Here is a 23331-nt window from a genome sequence, read left to right on the forward strand (position 1 = left end):
TGTCCTTATGTTCTTATGTCCTCTGGGTTGTACTAATTTGTATTGAGCATCCTAGAAAGTTTGTGTAAAGTCCCTAAAAAGCATACGGTACATGAACAGACTCAAACTTTCAGCCTCTTCAAGCCAATTGTCTTGAACCTCCCTCTATGATTGTCTTGCACCGGTCACCCCATTTTTTAAACAGAAGAATCACAGCATTATAGTAGTTAATTCAAAATCAGCATATGACATTCACTGACACACACTCTGAAAAAAACATTTCTGAACTACCGTACAATATCATGTATGATGGGTTCTTAGCCCACTTCGCCAATTTTTTGGAATAGGATCACGAAGGATCATAATAAAAATACAGGTAGCCATATGCGGACAGATGTGTTCCTGAGAATGATGGGTAGGAAGACATATACCAGTCTTCTGTATTATTACCTGCCCCAGAAAAAAGGTGCATACACTCAGTTATCACCTTCCTTCCTTCTTTCTTTAACAGGCATTTAGAAAATATAAGGTAAGTTCCTATATCAGAAGTGAACATTATTGTACTCTATTGCAGTCCTGAATGAGTTGAATATTACCTGGGGACAGGAATGTCTAAGCTAAATTTAAAATAACTTGTCTATTTTTTCCAAAATGAACATTGTTTACAATGTAACAATGCAGAGAACAGCAGAGTATAACCAACGCTGACCAAAAGTATAGCAACCTATCTCAGCCAGTCAGAAATCAACTTCCTGCTGTCAGTCTACATAAGCTAAAGTTTTATTGGTTGGTATGGTTTTTGTTTTTTTGTAAACAAGCATATTTATTCAAATACTGAAAAATCCTCTGTCTATACCTAAACAAATATACAGATATTTGTAACTACTGTTTAGACTCACCAGATGTGATTTCCAATCCAGTACTCTCAGCACTCTTACACTCATCATTCAAGGCCAGAACAGTTAGGCTGTACACCTCTCCACATTGTAGGCCAGACAGGAGACAGGTGGGATCCTGGACATCTACGGTAATAGTCTGACCCTGTCTTCCTACAGCGGTAGCAACATAGGCGGTAGCTCCAGAGCTGGCATCCCAAGATACACTGAGTGAATTCTTCTGGCATAGTAATGTGGAGTTAACATTCTGAGGAATACATGGCACTAAAAGCAAAGATAATGTTACAGTTGAGTCAGTTTTCACACCAAACACACTTTCAAGTTGTAATTTCTGCAAAAACCATTGATGTCCCAGGTACAGAAGAACGATGTTTTCTATTTGTAAAGGATTCACTGTCCCCAGCTGCACCATACTACTTGAGAAAACATAGGTGTCTAGTTTGTTAATGCCGCGTACACACGGCTGGTTTTCCTCTCGGAATAAACTCTGAAGGTTTTTTCGATGGAGTTCCGCTGAAACTGTCTTGCGCACACACGATCACACCAAAGTCTGATCGTTAAGAACGCGGTGACGTACAACACGTACGACAGGACTAGAAAAGGGAAGTTCAATAGCCAGTAGCCAATAGCCTTTGTCTCGTACTTTCTTTAGAGCATGCGTCTTTTTTGGTCTGTTGGAACAGCATACAGGCAAGCGGTTTTCCCGATAGGAATTGGTTCCGTTGGAAATATTTAAAACGTTCTATTTCTAGGTCCATCATAATTTTCATAGAAAAAAGTCTGATGAGGCATACACACGATCGGAATATACGATGAAAAGATTCCGTCTGACTTTTTCTGACGGACATTCCGCTTGTGTGTACGAGGCATTAGGGAAAGTGCATACAGTTTTTTTAGAGCATATCAAAATACTATATATTTATTTCTTCATTGTATTTCAGTCATTTCTAGCTAACTCATATTAATCTGAATGATTGAATTTGTAAATTTTGTAAAAAAATCCCCACAAATTACTTTGAATTACTTGATTTCTGTGACATGTATTCCCTATGCTCTGTCAGTGGACACTGCTGTCACGCTTTTCACAGAGCCTGCCTTTTGAACTACACAGTTGCTCAGAGGAGGAGTCAGTACAGGAAATACTGCCTGCAGGCAGAAAGCTACCATGGGGTATATAGGTGTCCTTTTATGAAGCAGTGAAATCTATTCACTGCTTCATTCTCCGGCATTCACATAGGAGATCTTTCTCCTCTGTGTGCCACTTTATGAAGCGGAGTAGATCGCTTCACCCTTGGAGGAGTGAAGCGATCTACAAACGCTTTTAACTCTGGAGAACAGCCCCTAATACTGGAATCTCGTGAGACTTTACGAGATTACAGTACTAGAAATTCACCAATACACAGAGATGTCAATTTATTAAGCAGTGATAAATTATCACAGCTCAATACACTGACACACGGTGTGATCAATGTTAGTGAAATAAAGAGTCCCCCTACATAATATATACATGTATACACACACAGACATTATACATACATGTATATACACACACATTATATATATATATATATGTATATATATGTATACACATAAATATGACAGGGGGACATGGTTACAGTGTTGGGGAGTCTGAACGAGGCATAAGGAAGTTAATTATCTTCCTCTTTCCTCCTCAGATCCCCCCCACATTCTCTCTTCACTCCCCGGTTCTCCACCTCTGAGCTGGTGAATCAGGGAGTGTGAATTCTGACACAGATCGCCAGTAAAGCGCTGAAATCGCAGCTTCATAAAGTGACCGTTACTGTGTCAGTCTATGAGGATTCTCAGTGTGCAGAGATAATCGGCGGGAAAACAAGTTCAAACACTTCTCCCCCGATTATCTCTGGTTTATATACTGTTTATGGGCTGTGATCAGCGGCGATCCTCTGGATCTCCACTGATCACTGCTTCATAAACGGACGCCATAGTCCTTAGAAATGAAAGTACTATATACAGCAGAGGAGAAGCTGCAAAGCATGCAGGGAATACAGGGAGTTGTGGAAAGAGATGGCCAGCAGACAGTGAGCACTCATAATATGAAAAGAGATTGTCAAGTAGGCTTACATTTGATTGTCCAATATAAGTATTGTTTGTATTGCTATTACAATGCTGTGCCGATTATTATAAAATAAAAAAGTGCATGTGACTATGGATCTCCTTTAATAATAACAAATGGCCTAAAATGTCTGGGTCCTTTGACAATGATAATGGTTGTCAAGAATAAATCTTTTTTAGATTAAACCTGTAGTCAGTGAAGAATGTATGGGCATGTTTGTTGCCAAAGCACAAAGCTATAGTACAAGAGAGTACTACGCTTTATCAAGGAGTTCTACATATAACAAACAAGCATTACATATAAAACATGTAAATCTGGTCTCCAATGTCACATGACTATCAGGAGATCAGCAGTGCATGCAGTTCCTATGGCCATGGGGCTACCTGATTGTACTGATGCTGAAGCTGTATCCCTGTTATTCAGCATGACAAGTGCCAAGACCTCTACTTATCCACTACATTTCTGGCATTTAAAATAAAAAAAACTGGTTTGTGAGATATAAGAGTGCTGGACCTTATGATGATTTGTTGTAACATTATAGGTGGTGTGTGGTCCTGGAGGCTGCTTGACAGCAACTGCGGTGTACTTCTGGACCCTCTGGAGAGTTTGCTAAAGCATTGAATGGATGGGAGAGCCATACTCCCCCTTCCTCAGGGCTAAAAACCAGGCAAAAAAAAATAAAATAAATATATATATATATATATATATATATATATATATATATATATATATATATATATATATATATAATTTATAGCAGCAGGGTGCCTGTGAAACAGGTTAAAATCACCAGAAAAATTATGGAATATATGTTCCTCCATGGATTCTTAGATTTGCAATCTAAGAGAATACCAGCAAAGACTTCAGGGTAAAGGAGGATAGTCATTTACCCTAGATTGGTAAAGTCCATTCCGGGGCTGGTTTTATTGGGAGTCTGACAGAGATCTGGGTGGGACAGACTCCCAAGTCCGTGCCCCACAGTTCAATGTTTTCTCTTCAGGTCTTGATTAAGGCAGCTGGTCCTAGCACTTAGAGAGAGTGTGTGTCTCCATGTGAGGTGGCAACTAAGATCATGGCTGCTTATCCCTGACTTTGGATACAAAGTATTTGCATTTGTAAGGACACTTACTACAAAACCAAGGGCCGGTCAGGCTACCGACACAGTAAGGATTCGTAGAGCAGAAGTTATTTTTGTATGATTGATGGCATAATGCCCCTTTTCTCCTGTTTGAGAATATACTTTGGATTAAACATGATGTTTTCCTAAAGAAACTGTGAGTTTGTCCCTGCATTGAGTCTGATCCCCTACAAATTGGTGGAGAATGCGGGCACAAGACCCAGAGACTGTACCTCTTGCAGCAGCAGTTTTGAAAGAAAAAAGATTTTTGAATTCACTGGTACCAGTAAACTGTTACAAGAATGGAGTAACTAATCATACAGCTGGCACAAGCATGCACAGACCAACAAGAAACTAACCCCTTGTTTATAACTGCTACCCAAGTGGCTGTGCAGGAGCAGAAGGAGTTCAATAAGCTCATACAGAGTCAGGTACAGTCCCTGACTGACAAGGTCCTACATGTGAACAATGTTGCAGATTTACACAAGCGAGTGCAGGCTGCACTACAGAAAATGATGGCCGAGGAAGACATAGAGGCTTTCCTCACAGTTTTTGAGAGGGTGGCAGAGCGTGAAGGTCTAGCCCAGGACCAACGGGTTGAGGTCCTTGCCCCCTTTTTGGCCTATTTTGATCTGAATGCGGCTTAGGCCCAGCAATATAAAACTCTGAAAAATAAGATTCTGGCCCGTCTTGGCATAACAATGGCTGTGAGAGCTCAGCGTGTCCATGATTGGCAGTTGAAGGTGAACCAACCTGCAAGGTCCCAGATGTATGACCTCATTCACCTCACATGAATGTGGTTACAGCCAGAGGTCACCACCCCAGTCCAAATTGTGGAGAGAGTCGTAGTGGACCGCTTTGTGAGTGCCTTTCAAAGCCCTATATAGCGGTTTGCCGGAAGAGCTGATTCTAAAGATGCCAATGAGTTGGTGGCCCTCGTGGAGCGGTACTTGTGTACTGAGGATTTCCCCACCAACCCCGGAAAAGGTGATCCTGCTCTAAAGGGGGGGGGGGGGGAATAGGTAAATGTGACTGAGGTTCCTGAGGCTCAAGGTGTGAAGAGGCTCAATTACCAAAGGGAGACCAGCCAGGAATGGGGTCCTATAGTGTGCTGGCATTGCCAAGAACCGGAGCACCTGGCCACCAGTTGTTCACTAAATCAGGAATCTATGGATTACAGTATGACCCAGCAAAGCTCTTTTGTTGCTACACCAGGAGGCACCCCACAACAGCCAGGAGGCACTGAGTAACAGATTTGTTTCATTAGAGTGAACGGTTGCCAGATGACTGCCTTGTTGGATTCTTGCAGTCTAGTAACTCTAGTGCATGCCAGTCTCATGAACCCCCAAAAGTTGCAGCGACAGCTAATGGGCATTGTTTGTATTCATGGGGATACCAAGTGCTACCCCGTGGCCATTGTATCTATCGAATCTCCCTGTGGCACCCTGGACCATGAGGTTGGAGTAGTCGCATATCTCATGTATAATATTGTCCTCAGACGAGACTTCCCTTTTTTCTGGGACTTATGGGGAAACGCTCAGGGAGTAGGGCCCCCAGCTAGAATGTATTCCTACTGCCCGAAAGGAATAGGACTGAAGGAGTAGAACGAAGAGAAAGAGTCTGAAAATTTTCCGTTGGAGGTCCTTGCAGGTGACACAGAGAACCCCCCTCTGGAGTTAGACCTGCTGGACCTGCTCATGACCCGAGTAAAGTTTGGCACGGCCCAGCTTAGGGACCCCACTTTAGCTAGGGCAAGGGAACAGGTAAAAGTGGTAAATGGGGTACCCCAAGAGTAGGGGAGGAGGCTATATTCCCACATTTTTCTATGGAAAATGACCTGTTATACAGACTCGATGAAATACGAGGAGAGAGACTGGAACAGTTGCTAGTACCTCTACCTCATAGACGCATGGTACTAGACCTGGCACATTCTCATGTTCTTGGGAGACATAGTTACATAGCTAGTAAGGTTGAAAAAAGACACCAGACCATCCAGTTCAACCTGAGTGAGTGTCTGCAATTGTCCCTATCCCTGTACATTGCACACTCACATCGGTCCCTACCCTCAAGGAGCCCACAACCCAAGGTCCCCATTCTTATACTAGGGCAAATTTTGTACAGAAGCCAATTAACCTACTTGCATGTCTTTGGAGTGTGGGAGGAAACCGGAGTACCTGGAGGAAACCCATGCAGGCACAGGGAGAACGTGCAAACCCCAGGCAGGTAGTGTTGTGGATTTGAACCAGCGACCCTTCTTACTGGCTAGGGGAGAGTGCTAACCACTACACCACTGTTCTGCTCACATCTAGGGGTGGATAAAACTAAGGAGAGAGTATTGAAATGGTTTCATTGGCCAGGCTTACACAAAGAGGTAAAATTGTACTATGAATCTTGCCCAGTTTGTCAGTTCACTGGAAGTTCCGGAATCGATTGGTACCTTTACTTATCATTGAGGTGCTCTTTGATAAGATTGCCATGGATATTATATGTCCCTTGGCTAAGTCCGCTAGGGGGCACCAGTATATCCAGGTTGTCTTGGACTATGCCACCCGGTACCCAGAGGCAATCCCGTTAAGGAACCCCGCAGCCACACATATGTTGCATTTACGGGCTTAAAACAGGTGGCGAGGAGGCAACAAAATGCCTTTTTACCGCCATTCAAATGCCTCTGAAAAGAGATCTGTGCATGGATTGCTTTTCAGAGGAGCAGCAGTCCTGGCTAATATCACACACAAGCCCTACAAAAGCAGTTTTGATGGTATAAGAATGGGGGGGGGGGGAGTCCGGATTAAAAGTAACATACACACATATAGACAAATGCATGCCACACACACATACAGACACATGCATACACATACAAACAGACATACATGCACACACATACATACAGACATACATGCACACACATACAGACATACAGACACATGTGCACACACACATACATACACACACACATACAGACATACATACAGACACATGCATACACATGCGTACACATACACATACTTACAGACACATACAGACACATGTGCACAAACACATATACATACAGACACATGTACACACACACAGATACAGACATACATGCACACACATACAGATATACAGACACATGTGCACACACATATACATACAGACACATGCATACACATGCGTACACATACATACAGACACATGCATACACATACTTAAAGACACATACATACAGAATGGGGGGGGGGGGAGTCCGGATTAAAAGTAACATACACACATATAGACAAATGCATGCCACACACACATACAGACACATGCATACACATACAAACAGACATACATGCACACACATACATACAGACATACATGCACACACATACAGACATACAGACACATGTGCACACACACATACATACACACACACATACAGACATACATACAGACACATGCATACACATGCGTACACATACACATACTTACAGACACATACAGACACATGTGCACAAACACATATACATACAGACACATGTACACACACACAGATACAGACATACATGCACACACATACAGATATACAGACACATGTGCACACACATATACATACAGACACATGCATACACATGCGTACACATACATACAGACACATGCATACACATACTTAAAGACACATACATACAGACACAAGCGCACACACACATATACATACAGACACATGTGCACACACGGATACAGACATACATGCACACACATACAGATATACAGACACATGTGCACACACAGATACAGACATACATGCACACACATACAGATATACAGACACATGTGCACACACACACACACACACACACACACACATACATACAGACACACACATACATGCACACACACAGACATACATACAGACACGTGCACACACACATACATACAGACATAAATGCACACACATACATACAGACATACATACAGACACATGTGCACACACACATACATAAAGACAGATGTGCACACACACATACAGACACATGTGCACACACACATACATACAGTCATATGTGCACACACACACACACAGACACATGTGCACACACACACACACACAGACACATGTGCACACACACACATACAGACACATGTGCACACACACACACACACACACACACACACACACACACACACACACACACACACAGACACATGTGCACACACATACAGACACATGTGCACACACATACACATGTGCACACACATACAGACACATGTGCACACAAACATACAGACACATGTGCACACACACACACACACACATACAGACACATGTGCACACACACACACACACACACACGAACGCAGACACATGTGCACACACACACATACAGACATACAAGCAGACATAAATTAACACTAATTTAGCTTGTAGCATAGTACAGTACCTTTGCAGCTTGCTCATTGAGCCAGGTACTGCACTGTAGGGGAAGCAGAGAGCACAGCACACTCCTCTGCACTTTACTTTCACTTTTGAAGCTCACGGAGCTTCTCACAGTCCTGGGGATTGGGCTCATCTGAAAGCCCTGATCCCACGGCACACTAAATGGAGAAAGACCAGGCGGGCCGTTCAAAACCGGACCGTGGGCTGGACTTTGGACATGCCTTGTGTAGTGGAACATATTGCTCAAGTGCAAGATTGGAAAAGTCATGCCCATTGTTAAATACCACTTGCAACAGGCTCAACAGGCTCAGGCTAGAGTCTATAACCATTCAGCCAAGATCCGAACCTTTAACCCTAGTGACAGAGTTCTTGTGCTGGTACCTATGGTGGAGAGCATATTTCTGGCGAAATGACAAGGACCATACGAGGTTGTAGAACATGTGAGGGAAGTTGACTATAGAGTACATCAGCCTGGCAAAAGGAAACCCTACCAAATCTACAATGTCTATCTATTGAAGCCCTGAAAAGACAGAGAATCCCTTATGGTCCAAGTACACTTGGCAATGACTACCACAGGTCCTCCTACCATGCCTGCGGTAGAGATCGCTGAGGCCCTGTCCATAAGCCAGAAACAAGAGACCAAGGAATTTCTGCTAAGAAATGGGGAGTTCTTCTCTGATCTTCCAGTGGTAACTTCAGGCATGATATTGTGACCGAGCCAGGGGTGAAAGTTAACTTAAAACTTTACTGCATCCCAGAAGCTTGACGCCAAGTAGTCTCAGAGGAAATAAGGAGGATGTTGGAGCTTGATGTAATAGAAGAATCCCATAGTGAGTGGTATAGTCCAATCATCCTTATTCCCAACCCGGATGGAAGCATTTTGTAATGACTTCCGAAAGCTGAATGAGGTGTCAATATTTGATGCTTATCCAATGCCCAGGTTAGATGAGCTAATTGAGTGTTTAGGACATCCTCGATATATGACCACCCGGGACCTTACAAAGGGGTATTGGCAAATAGCACTTACAGAATGTGGGAAAGAGAAGACAGATTTTTCCACTCCTGAAGGGCACTGGCAGTATAAGAGGATGCCATTTGACCTACATGGGGCCCGGGCCACATTTCAGAGGATGATGGATTGCACCCTTAAACCCCACCAAGACTATGTAGTCACAAATATGGGCAAGGATCAGCCCCAAGCTAATCAATAATGATATGGTACCAACATCCCTGAATTATAGAATGGGAAAAATTTGAGATATGGGACTTTAATGGTACAAATTGTTAGAAAAGCTACTCGAATCCACTATATAAAAGACATAAATAATTTATTAAAGAAAGTGATAAAAACGACCACAGTGTTATTCGTTGTCATAGGTATATACACACAGCCTAATCCAGACAAAGAAGCACTGTAATCAGATACATATTTCACGTCCCAATTTTTTCGACATGTTTTGCCGGTGTGGCTTCTTCAGGAAAACGGATGTAAATATTTATTCAGAAAATACAGAGGGACACATTTCACTCAGCTCCAAAAAATGGGTGTGGGGGGGGTTTATATTCCACTGGGAAATCCACCTGGATAGCCTGACAGCCCCACAGCCAACCCCAGTCCATAGAGGGCCAGATCATCCGTAGAGAGGGATATAATTAGACTGATTTAAAAAATACACAGAAATGCCTCCCTCTGCTTGCTGTATTGAAAATGCAAAAAGTGGGAGCTCAGGTGGACGGCACAAGAAAACAGTATATTGACATATACTCGTATAACTGGGGAATCACACCCCTCTGATGAGATCTTAAATAATGCTTCTGTTGCTATATGTGACACCCAACCTGTGGTCTCTCAAGACTAATGGCAGTGAAAGCCCACAAAATAGGAGGAAGGAACAAGCCAAACAGCAAGATGGTAACGATTTATCCAGACTGTACCTGAGGAGTGACGTTCATCAATTTCATCAGGGTTTCCAACCAAGACTATGCATCTGCGTATATTTAGATGACATGGTAATTTTAAGTGCGGACTGGGAGAGCCACTTACCTAAAGTGAAGGCTGTAATTAACACCCTCCGCTGTGAGAGGCTGACAGCCAATCCTAAGAAGTGTGCTGTGGGATTAGAGGAGGCCCGGTATTTAGGTTACATTATTGGCGGGGGGTAGTAAAACCCAGAGTCACAAAAGTTCGGGCAATCCAAAGTTGGCCAAGACCCCTTAATAAAAAACAGGTCAGGGCTTTTTTGGGGTTAGTAGGCTACTACAAAAGGTGTGTCCCCAATTTTGCTATGTTGGCCGCTCCCATTACAGATCTACCCGGGGGGGGGGGGGGAGTCCACAGGGGTAACTTGGTCCCCAGAAGCTGAGAAAGCTTTCCAGAACCTAAATACAACCTTATGTAATAGCCCTGTCTTAATCACCCTGGATTTCACACAGGAATTGGTAGTGCGGGTAGATGCTTCAGAAGTGGGATTAGGTGCAGTGTTGTCCCAAGTGATGAATGGAGAGGAACACCCCATAGCCTTCCTAAGCAGAAAATTTACCCCTGCTGAAAAAAGATACGCCAGTGTAGAAAGGGAATGTCTAGCCATCAAATGGGCTCTTGAAAATTTCAAATATTATCTGTTAAGGAGACAGTTTAAGCTCCTAACATGCCCCTCTCAAATAAATGGCCCAAAATAAGGAGAAAAATGCAAGAGTTACCAGATGGTTCTTGGCTCTACATAACTAAATTTTTTTAGTAGAACATAGACCAGGTAGCCAACAAGCTAATGCAGATGCGCTCTCCAGAGTTTACAGTCTGTTTGCCCAAGTAGCTCATCGCCCGAGTTTGTGCAGAGGGGGATATGTAGCCGGGTGCCTGTGAAACAGGTTAAAATTACAGGAAAAGTAATTGATGGGATATATATTCCTCCGTGGATTCTTAGATTTGTAATCTAAGAGAATACCAGCAAAGACTTCAAGGTAAAGGATAGTTCTTTACCCTGTATTGGTAAAGTCCGTTCCGGGGCTGGTTTTATTGGGAGTCTGATAGAGATCTGGGTGGGGCAGACTCCCAGGTCCATGGACTGCAGTTCAATGTTTTCTTTTCAGGTCTTTATTAAGGCAGCTGGTCCTAGCTCTCAGAGAAAGCTAGGACCAGTGTGTCTCCACGTGAGGAGGCAAATAGGAGCATGGCTGCTTATCCCTGACTTTGGATACAAAGTATTTGCGTTTGGTCTAGTTTTTAGCTATGATGATGATGAAGGGGGAAAGCTGAGCCCCCGAAACACATTGGCTGTTGTGAAATAATATATTTCATACAACCGGAGCAGGGCTTAACAAGGAAAGGGCAGGTAAAATCTATACTAAATCTAGATCTAGGGAGTTCCCACAAATATGTCTATTAGCTGCTGAAAATTAAACATTTCACCCACCTGTTATAAATGTCATTTTAGGACTAACTGTTCCGTTGCACGTTCCATCCTCTGCCCAGACAGTAGCTGTGTAATTCTGTCCACATTCCAGCTCTGGAATCTCACAAGTGGTGTCAGAGGTATTGCAGGACAAGCGATTTGATCCTTCCAGTACAGCCACATATGACTTGGCATTCTGACTGCTATCCCAGTGTATTATTCCCGAAATATTCTCACAAGATGCATAGGCAGACAGAATGTGAGGAGGACATGGAACTAACAAAAACACCATTAAAGAAAAAAGTGTTAGTTTACCCATCTATAACAGTTCTTTTTGTGATGATTCTCCCCTGAACCACATTTATTTTGTCTATTACTTTTCACCCTTCCATGATCCATTCCATGATTCCAAGGCAGTGGAATTTGGGTTAAATATATATAAATTGTGAAATCTAAGGCTATTGTATACACTAAATTTGTGCCATAACTTGAAAATATATTTTACCTTTACCAAGTAGCTGATAGTTTTTCTGTGTTTTTTATTTATTTAAATTTTTCAGTTTTTCTGCTGGATCAACACTGATACCAATTTTCTTTCAATACCATTGTTTCCTGCATTAGATGTACATCATAAGCTATCATAAGCCCCTACATAACTTCAAGTAATGTTTAAAATAATATTTCAGGGTGCGCTTCATATGAACTGATGAGATTGTCCTGCACAAGACTTTTTTTTTAGGAGGTTGTAAAGTATTGTATACCCAATCATGACATTCGATATGAATATAAATATACAGTATGTTTATTGAGTCTCGATTTATTAGTTATTCGTTTAGACAACCATGAGCCTACCAAACTCATTAAATCAGCCATATACAGTGCCTTGAAAAAGTATTCATAACATTTTCTACAAATATGTAAATACTCACACTACCAAAAGTGCCAAAATGTTCCTACAGTGCACACATATTACCATAGTACTATGTAAAACAAATCAAAAATACTATGTGAGCCATATGAGGCAACAAAATAAAGAAATAAAGAAATAACCCCTCAATATATCAATAAATTCAATATCTGAAAAGTGTGGCGTGCATTTATATTTATCCCCTTTATGCTGATAACCCAAACTAAATTCTAGTGCAACCAATTGTCTTCAGAAATCACCTAATTAGTAAATAGAGTCCACCTATGTGTAATTTTAATCTCAGTATAAATACAACTGTTCTGTGAAGCCCTCATAGGTTTGATAGAGAACCTTAGTGAACAAATAGCATCATAAATGCCAAGTAAAAAAACACAGGTCAGGGATAAAGTTGTGGAGAAGTTTGAAACAGGGTTAGGTTATAAAAAAAATATCCCAGGCTTTGAACATCTCACTGAGTATTGTTCAATTCATCATCTGAAAATGGAAAGAGTATGACACAACTGCAAACCCAACATTACATGGCCATCCGCCTAAACTGACAGGCCGGGCAAGGAGAGCAATAATCAGAGAAGCAGCCAAGAGGCCCATGGTAACTCTGGAGGAGCTTCAGAGATCCACAGCTCAGGTGGGAGAATCGCAGGACAACTATTACTCATGCACTTGACAAATCTGAAGAGTGGCAAGAAAGCCATAAGAAGTCCAATTTGCAGTGGGGGGCACAGCAAACATGTGGAAGAAGGTGCTCTAGTACAATGAGACCAAAATGTAACTTTCTGGCCTAAAAGCAAAATGCTGTGTGGAACATGATGGTGGCAGCATCATGTTGTGGGGATGCTTTTCGTCAGCAGGGACAGGGAAGCTGGGCAGAGTTGATGGGAAGATGGATGGAGCCAAATACAGGACAATCTTAGAAGAAAACCTGTTAGTTTGCAAAAGACTTGAGACTGGGACGGAGGTTCATCTTCCAGCAGAACAATGACTCTAAACATACAGCCAGAGCTACAATTGAATGGTTTAGGTCAAAGCATATTTAAGTGTTAGAATGGCCCAGTCAAAGTCTAGACCTAAATCCAATTGAGAATCTGTGGCAAGACTTGAAAATTGCTGTTCACAGATGCTCTCCATCCAATCTGACAGAGCTTGAGCTATTTTGCAAAGAAGAATGGGCAAAAATGTCACTCTCTATATGTGCAAGGCTGGTAGACACATCCCCAAAAAAGACTTGCAGCTGTAATTGCAGCGAAAGGTGGCTCTACAAAGTATTGACTTAGGGGGATTGAATATAAATGCACGCCACACTTTTCACATATTTCTTTGTAAAAAAAATTCAAAACCATTTATCATTTTCCTTTCACTTCACAATTGCCACTTTGTGTTGGTCTATCGTGTAAAATCCTAATAAAATACATTTACGTTTTTGGTTGTTACATGACAAAATGTGGAAAATTTCAAGGGGTATGAATACTTTTTCAAGGCACTGTATATAGAAGTATCCATTCAGTTGACATGTATAGAACATTTCATCACACCCCTGCAGTCCACAGAAACCATTTATCATTCATTTAACATTAACATTCAATTAAGTATAGAATATGTGGAAAGAATAATAATCTATACACAGGGGGTTATTTACGAAAGGCAAATCCACTTTGCACTTCAAGTGCACTTGAAAGTGCATTGAAAGTGCACTTGGAAGTGCAGTCGCTCTAAATCGAAGGGGTAGATCTGAAATAAGTGGAAACTCTGCTGATTTTATCATCCAATCATGTGCAAGCTAAAATGCTGTTTTTTATTTTCCTCACATGTCCCCTTCGGATCTATAGCGACTTTACTTCCAAGTGCACTTTTAGTGCACTTGCAGTGCAAAGTGGATTTTCCTTTAGTAAAAGGAAAGTGCGAGGCCCTGTCACTGTGAAAGTGTAGTAGAAAATATCACAGGATTCAAATTTTTAATGTGGGGTTTCAGACTATCGTTTCTGAGTAGAGAAAGTTGTGTTTTTGGTTTTCTCTGGATTCTGTACACATAAATTGGGGCCTGGAGCTTAAAGATTCGAAAGTGTCTTGGGTGAGATGGACCGTACAATCCTGCGAGCCAGTTTAGGCATTGATGCCTGCAGCCTGTGTGAGTATGCAGGTGGGCAGGGTCATTATATACTCGAGCCTGAGGATAGCACAGGGCTCCCAGTTTGAAAACAGCTTCCATAATAAAGACAGAAGGACTCAACTAGGGGTCAGAGGGGCTTCAGCCAGCAGTCAGGAGACAGGAGGTCTAAACCAGGGGTCAGAGGTGCCCAGCTATCAGAGTTGAGACAGGAGGTCTAATCCCAGGAGTCAGGTGGGCTCCTATCGAGGTATCAGAACCCCTATTTAGAGGCCAGGAGTGGGCAGTGCTGCAGGGCACTGCGACTAAAGGCTAAGTGAGCCAAGGGAACCAGGAGAACTGGGCAACAGAGTCAGACAGAGGGACTGGCAAGGAGAGCTGCAGTGCTGCTGACAAGAAAGCCAGGTGGCTCTGTATTTTCTATTGAATTTTTATGTTGATGGTGGAAACCTCTGTGTGGGAAACTAATTGCTATGTGAACTGTTCAGGTTAATAAAAGTGGGCTGCCATGCCCTAAAATGCAGTTTGGACTGGCATAACCCTTTGAAAAATGCATCTGCTACATGAGCCAAATCACCCCAACACCAAAATAGGTAACTATTTACTATCTGGTAGCAAGTTAATTGACTGGGGTAGGAATTATTCATTCAGTTGTATAGATGAAGAACTATTGTACTGTATTGTACTGAACCAGGGGTGTTTAATACAAAGTTAGCTAGACTTATAATTACATATATAGGATTATGCAGAAAGTCAAATAATAAGGCATCTAAAGCAGAGAAATTTTCAATGACAGAAATTGCATGGACAAATTTGGAATTACAGGGACTGTCCTTAGAAATTAGGAACAGTTAGTGGGTATGCATGTTACACGAAAACTATTGTCATACTTACTTGTTTTAACATGAAGTGAACTGTTTCCTTGACTATTGCAACTGTCAGAAGTGCTGCTTGCTGTAATTTCATAAACCCTGTCACATAACAAGTCTGTAAATTCATAAGATGTGTTTGTGGTTATGAAAGAAGTCTCATGTAGGCCACTAATAGCTGTCAATGAATATACTGCTGCTCCTGGGGCAACTTCCCATGATACAGTTACAGACTGCGTGTCACAGTCCACAGAGCTACTCAGATTAGTTGGGACACAAGGCGCTGAAAAAAAATGCCCAAAATTATGTTACTAAAGTTTGTCAGCTTAAACTTCATATCAGGAATAAAAGTTTTATTTATAATAGAGAGAAAAGCACAGTAGGAAATATATATTTCATTTTTTTACACCTTCCGTTGGAAAACTGCAAGCAAAATTTGTGTTCTAGGAAAGGCGTACAGAACTGATCTGAAAGTCTGACAGATTGGTACAGTAACATAAGCATTATTAGTAGTAGCAATAATAATAGTAGCACCCTCCCTGCCTCCTAATTGGCCCCAAACTTTTCCTGGGCCTCTATAATTTTGTATTTAAAAGAGACGTATGGCCAATGCTTTTCTTGTGGGTTAAAGGAGTACACTTACTTGTATTCCTGTGACCCAGAATCAGCTAATAGCAGGCTCTTTTCCAATTTCTACTAGCTTATGAGGCAGAGCTGTGCCAAGCTCAGGAAGCTCCCGTCAATATTGCTACGTCTACAGGACTGGAAGTGAAGCGAAATCTATGGAATGGCAAATAGATGACAAACACCCTGATCATTCACTACTCTATCCAAAATGAAAAAGAAAAGTTTTGATCTTGGCTATATTTTTACTTAGACGAGAATAATTGGACTTTGTATCCAGAAGCTTTTGGAGGGGACTGAATGCCAGCCTCTTGAATACTGATCATGGGCCCTGGCTTTTAAGGGAACACTACTCTTTGTGAGCCTGGGGACCCTTGAAGTGATGTTACTTTGGATTCAAGTCCATGTCTCCCCAAGACACACAGACTCTGGGATCCATGTTAAAGGCATAGCTGTCTCATTAACAATAGTGACTGATCCACACTGTGGAACTCATAGCAGATGCTGATGTCATCAGCAAGCCATCTGTCTGGTGCCCCTGGCGATAATGTGTTTTTGAAAGTAGATTTCCTGCTATTGTTTGTAGGTTTGCTGTGTTTATACTTATTATAATGTATATTGTACCTTCTGAGCTTGGAACCAGCAAGTCTCAGTCATCCAGGTGATTAATTAAGGATCCTCTGTAATGGGATTAGCCATGAGTCAGCTGTGCCTTGTTAGCTAAACCATTGTGTGCTGATTTGGGCCATTGTTAATATGTTTGGCGACCTCCTTCTCAAGTGTATAAAACCCTGTATTCTTGTTCAAATAAACAGTTCTTATTCTGGTTTACTCTTAAACTGGTGTTGCCTAGTTATTGGGGTAACTAAATCCAGATTTGCTGGTCTCATGTTCCAGAGTTTAAGAAGCAGCTTCTTGGCAGAGATACCCAGTCAGGGTGTCCGAATTTCATCACACAGAGAACAATCTTTTTTTCTACAAATAGTTGCATAGACTTATATAGCAAAGACAGCAGATGCTCATGATACCAGTAAACATTTTTGGTTACCCAGGTGCAGGTGTTTTATCTTTATTTCTATAGACATTTTTGCTTTTTAAACCAAAAACATATATTTTTTGTACATAGCAAAGGTAGAAAAACTGATTTGGAGCAGAATTTATTTATTAGAGGTGAATGACTACTTTAAAATTACTTGTCAATAAAGAAATTATTATTAATGCATTAATGTAAAGTTTCTAAATGCATCACTTTGAAATCACAGTGAACAAAATCTGCAAAAACTACAGAGGAAAAAAAAAAAAGAAATAAAGGCTGCACGCAGCATTCGACTCAATGTTTACAGTGCTGATTCTATAGTAATGCATACCTGTGGATAGCAAGGTGGGTAGACTCTTTCCACTATTACACTGCTCATTATATGCTGTTAAAGTTACATTGTAGGTGTCCCCACATTGTAGACCTTTGATGTCACAGGTCTGATCTGAAGTACGACAAGTCAGTGTTTCCCCATTCTGATCTGTTAGTGTTCCAACATAATAATCTGCTCCCAAGGTAGTGACCCATGACAGTGTTAAGAAGTCTAAGGTACAGGAAGGCAACACCTCCAGTACATACAGAATACATGGACCTGAAGAAGTGAACACATCTAACAATCACTTTAACAGTATTAGCAGGAACAACATAACAGTAGTAATAATAATCTGCATATAATTCAATAATAAGCATTTGCAACACTTTTCTGGTGCTTTGGCCATATTAGAAAGTAGAAAAGACCCACAGCCAGTCCTACTAGGTCTGTATTTTACAGTTTACAGTTTATTTTCTGGTTGAGGAGCCCTCCACAACATCCTACATATAAAAAAAAAAAAAACAGGTTATGGATATGGGCTCTACCCCTCCCCAACTTAGTTTATGTGACTGTCTCAAAAAATCAATCCAAATAGAGAAATGTTTGGACCATATTGGAAAGTCCTGCACCTAATTCATGTAAGCTTGATCCACAGCAAATTGACATGTGACACTTGTGACAATGTGACAGTTTTACATACTGGTGCTATGGCTGCTACATATTCATTAAGTAACATCATCATATTGGTGGTAAGGAGAGTGGAAGTGAAAATTGTGTCATGTATGTAGGCAGGTGTAGTCTGCTGTCTTCACTGCAAGTGGCGCTCAACTGCTACGGCAGTACAGAGGGAGAGGAAGTCACAAGGAACTTGGTTCCTCTATGGTTTCCTGAGTCACTGGGGCAGGGATCCGATTGAATGCTGGCTGTCCATGTGACTCTGATGACCATCTTAGGTGTGGTAGAGTCCATATAAGACACTGGCCCCTGGGTTTGGTGTGTATTTTGTGAGTGAGTAGCATAGGGAAAGGTACCCAGTCTGTTAGGGAAAGTAGTAGCAGTAAGGAAAGGATCCCGACAAGAAGGGAAAGCATAGGATTCACAACCTCTGGACCTTTGCCTGTTTGGGCTCAAGACAACCCAGCCACATTATGCCTCTCTCTACAGTCACTGTCAGTTTGGCTGAAACCTACTTCCTACACACAGTCCTGCAACAAATTCATACCAACATTTACATGAACCTGTCACAAGCTGAGCCATTTGTTGCAGAGAAGGGTGACAGACTGCCAATGAATTTCTAATTTCAGGCAATGTTTCTGGTCAGGATGCTCCTTTTCATATGAGCAACCAGGATCATGACCATCACACCTAAGGACATATGTATCACAATTCATCTTGAAAGCACAACAACGTTTACCCCCTTTAATACATGCCCTACCCTTTCCAGCTATCTCTGAGCAAATATGGATGAATTCAAGATAAGAAACATACTGTATAGAGGTTGGAGCAGCCGTTCGGTGGTTGATTGACCTTCCATCTGAAGGTGTCTGCATAGTTTTGGGTCCAAACACACTTGGAAAAGCCAGTTCCAGGACACCAGTGATCTTTTTAGCTGTCTGCAAGTGTAGCATTCTAATCACCACTGTAAAGGAAACATTATCCCTACATAATGTGAAGTATTCTCTTAGATAGGTGCTAGGATTGGTTATATTTAGTGCTAGCTCACTGTGTTCAGTAGAGTTGGGTGTGCTTTTAGCTTGTCTCCCTGTAACCAGTGTGGCTGTAATTCTAGCTGTGCTCACTGCATTTGTATTTATTAGGTCAGTTCAGTGTTCTCAGCTGCTGCTAGTCCGATGGCTCCCTCTGCTTTCTAGAGAGTGGTAAATGTCTCTGGAACATAGGGGTAGAACTATGCAGATGGCAGTATGAATATTTATGTAGCCCTGGCTAATCCCAGGGAGCAGTGCCTTGAAGGCTACTGAGAGTATGCATCAATACTCTGAGAGACTGAGCTTCTGGGTCTTTACCTACAGAGGATCAGTCCAGCCTGGAGGGCAGTAGCCCTCTAGGGCAATGCTGCCATGTGCTTGCTGTTTGTGAGGCCTTATGTGGGTGACCTGACGGCCTGGATGCTGAAGCTAAGGAGAGTTGACTGAGAGGCTGCCTGCTGAAGATCTAGTCTGATATCACTGGAGAAAATTTTCGCTTGGAAGTTGAAAGGAGGCAACCAACCGTCCCTGGACATTTTGTGAGTATAGACTGCTCTGAGAGATTGGAGACTTTTAGGTTACCTCTTGTGCAATTCTGCTCTTGTGGCTCTAAAGAATGGAGTTTGCATTGAACTGTTTCCACTACAAAGCCAAGTCCTCAGTTTGCTATAAGCAAGGACTTCTGCTTCAGCTGTTCAGAAAGGAGTCAATTGTCCTCAAATCTGTGCATAGTTTCTATTTTTGGAGTATCCCACTCAATTCCCTCTAACCTGTATACATCATCAGCACTGCCTCCTATTGTAGTATTCCCCTCTGTGTGTGATTTATAAAAAATAAATTCTGCAAATACCTAATTTCACTGCTGAGATTGCGATCACATGTCTGGCCAGCTTTCTCTATTTCTCCTCTGAGAGATATAGTGGGCGTGGCTGAGATTCCTCTGCTGATGTCAGTCTGGAGAGGAGGAAGAGGGGAGGAGGCGAGAGCTGGCTGGTCATGAGATCGCAATCTCCACTCTTACATGAGGTATTTACAGCATTTATATTTATAAATAATTCAGAGAGGGGGACACTGCAATAGGAGGCAGTGCTGATGGTGCATACATGTTAGTGTTATGAGAGCAGCAGGAGGGAGGAGGGGTGGCTCACACACAGACAGAGAGGGGAGGGGGAAGGAGGACACAGGAGCAGAGAAGAGAGCAGATAGCAGGCTGCTGATGACAGAGGCAAGTAAACTGACCACGGTGTACGGTCTCAGCAGTCATGATACACCGTGGTCAGTTTACAGAGGGGTGGGGAGAAACTGTCAGGATCAGCCAGGTTTTTTATGTGTTACAGGGGGCCAAATTGCACAGGACAAGCACTGTGTCATATAACATGCTTTAAAGGAGCAGAATCCATTTTTTGGGGGTTAACAAATGCTTTAACCATATCCAAGTTCTCCAAAAACAAAAGCAACACCCCTAGAGTGGTTATTGAGGAAGAGTGTGGCTGAGATTGTGTGCCTGGCTGTGGAGCAATCCACTGGTGAGGAATCTGGGCAAATTTTACAGCAGCTCCTTCAGGAGCTAGTGCTACAGATGTAAGGGGCATTATTGCCATTGGCCCCTAATTAATTAACCACCAAGTCCAGAACCGTCACCAGTCCATGCCATTATTCAGTTTTATGCATTGTCACACTTTGAATGATAATTATTCAATCATGCAACACTGTACCCAAATTAATTTTAGATCTTTTTTATAGACAGATATAGCTTTCTTTTGGTGGTATTTAATCACCACTGGGTTTTTATTTTAAACTATATAAAGGAAAAAATACTGAAATTCATTTTTAGGACAAATGTATTCTGCTACATTTCTTTTTTTTCTTTGCTTTAAAAAACAGTCTAGGCATACTTACAATTTCATCCCAAAACTCATTCTGCTACTGTCATGGTTATGCAATAGAGTTCGTCTGCTTACCTGTCTCATGTGTTCATTTCTAGAGACTAGCCGACCCTCACCTGACTGCTTTTATAATCCATCCTCTGGCATGGCTCCACCCTAGCTCCTATCAGAGAACTCTATATTAACCTGTGCACTGCAGGCCAACCCTGCTGATCAACCTTTGTGTGTTAGCTTCCTGTTACCTACCGTGTGCTCTGCTGTTGTTACGTTACCGACTTTGGCGTGTCCTTGACCATCCCTGTTTGCCTGTGATCCTGACCTTTTGGCGTGTCCCTGACTATTCCTGTCTGCTTGTGGCCCCGACCTTGGCTTGTCCCTCACCATCCCTATCCTCCTGTTGTCTACTGTGGGTGTGAGCTGGGGGACCATGGGGGGTCGCGACCTGGAGCCAGTTGCAGCCAAGTCCATCCTCACCACTAGAGGCTCTGGTGAACACCTGCTGGCTCTTAGACTCCGCACCCCAGGGAATCTTACGCTCTAACCCCGGTGGGATCCATCTTGGTGTTCTGGCGGCCCTGCCTTCCTATCACCTTGACCCCCGTCCGCAGCAGTCAGCCGTAGGGTCCACAACCTTGCGGTGCACTCCTGATCCCTACGGTGTGCATCTGTCACCTGGCCTCAAGGTGACCTGACAGCTACCCCTCCTGAGTATGGAGATCCCACATGTATGATACTTTTTTTACAGCCTAGACACATAGAGGGGCCCAAATTCCAAGGAGCACCTTTGAGCTGCCAAGGAGCATAAATTCTGTATTTAATTTCCTAACTACCCGCCAAAAGTGACTAAAAAATGTAATACAACACCAACTTACTGCCTGTTAAATGTTTTCTGAAAAGTGACCAGAAAACATGGATAAAAAGAGCACCATGCCTGTGAATAGGGATGACCCGAACACCCCTTGGTTCGGTTCACAGCAGAACACGCGAACAGGCAAAAAATTTGTTTGAACGCGCGAACACCGTTAAAGTCTATTTACATTTTCATTACAATTCTGACCAAAGTGTGGGAGTTAGTATGAAAGGCTATCATCAATTAATGTTTAAAGCAGCTTCATGTTTTCCATGAATGCTGTCGATATTATTTACCTCCATTGTGACACTCTTGATAGAAACAAATTATTTATACAAATACTTTTCTTAACTACTTGCCTCCCACCCACAGTAGTTTTACTGCTGGTGAACAACACAGGAAGTCCAGACAACGTACCTGTACATTACTACCTGTCTGCCAGGTTTGGGGAGCGTTCCCCCTGCCGACCCGTGCTGTGAATGGGCACAGCATGAATTTTTGCAGCAGATTTCTGACAATGACTGATTTTGGTTGGAATCAGCTGATCAGCTGTGTCCAATCACAGACACAGTTCTGCAAAAATGCAGAACTCTGTGTGCATAGGAATAGTGATCAGGCTGTTTCTCCCCCCTGTAAAGCAGGGAGAAAAAAAATAGCTAGATCAGAATGTGAAAGAAGCACATATTACACACATTACATATTATTATGCACACAGTTAACCCCTTGATCGTCCTTAGATGTTAACCCCTTCCCAACCAGTGTCAGTACAGTGTCAGTGTACAGTATTGTCACTGATGATTGTATTAGTGTCACTAGTGATGTCAGTGTCAGTTAGTGACCCTACCAGCCAGTGTCAGTACAGTGTCAGTGTACAGTATTGCTACTGATCATTGTATTAGTGTCACTAGTGATGTCAGTGTCAGTTAGTGACCCTCCCAGATAGTGTCATTTAGCTCCAGATTGGCCGCTACACTACAGTATAGCTATAGCGTCTATAGCTGTGTAAATTCCAGTATACAGTATATGCCATCATTTGTATATGTTACCACTTTCGTACAAACCAATTATTAAACTTATTGAGTTTTGTTTTTTTACCAAAGACATGTAGCAGAATACATTTTAACTTAGATGTATGAAGAT

General features: G+C 42.2%; 1 protein-coding gene across 1 annotated transcript in view; it reads right to left on the reverse strand.

Annotated features, from left to right (window-relative positions):
- LOC143928089 (uncharacterized) overlaps positions 1–23331 on the reverse strand; it is a 111293-nt gene that overhangs the window by 36931 nt on the left and 51031 nt on the right. Inside the window, exons 17-20 of the mRNA XM_077452709.1 lie at positions 17768–18028; positions 15802–16059; positions 11900–12154; positions 879–1139 (exon numbers count right to left, since the gene is read on the reverse strand). Coding sequence (XP_077308835.1) covers positions 879–1139; positions 11900–12154; positions 15802–16059; positions 17768–18028 — 1035 coding nt within the window. The remainder of the gene's footprint in view (positions 1–878; positions 1140–11899; positions 12155–15801; positions 16060–17767; positions 18029–23331) is intronic.

The sequence above is a fragment of the Lithobates pipiens genome, unplaced genomic scaffold, assembly GCF_037356315.1.
Source record: "Lithobates pipiens isolate NorthernLeopardFrog02 unplaced genomic scaffold, aLitPip1_a1.2 Scaffold_23, whole genome shotgun sequence".
Classification (NCBI taxonomy): domain Eukaryota; kingdom Metazoa; phylum Chordata; class Amphibia; order Anura; family Ranidae; genus Lithobates; species Lithobates pipiens.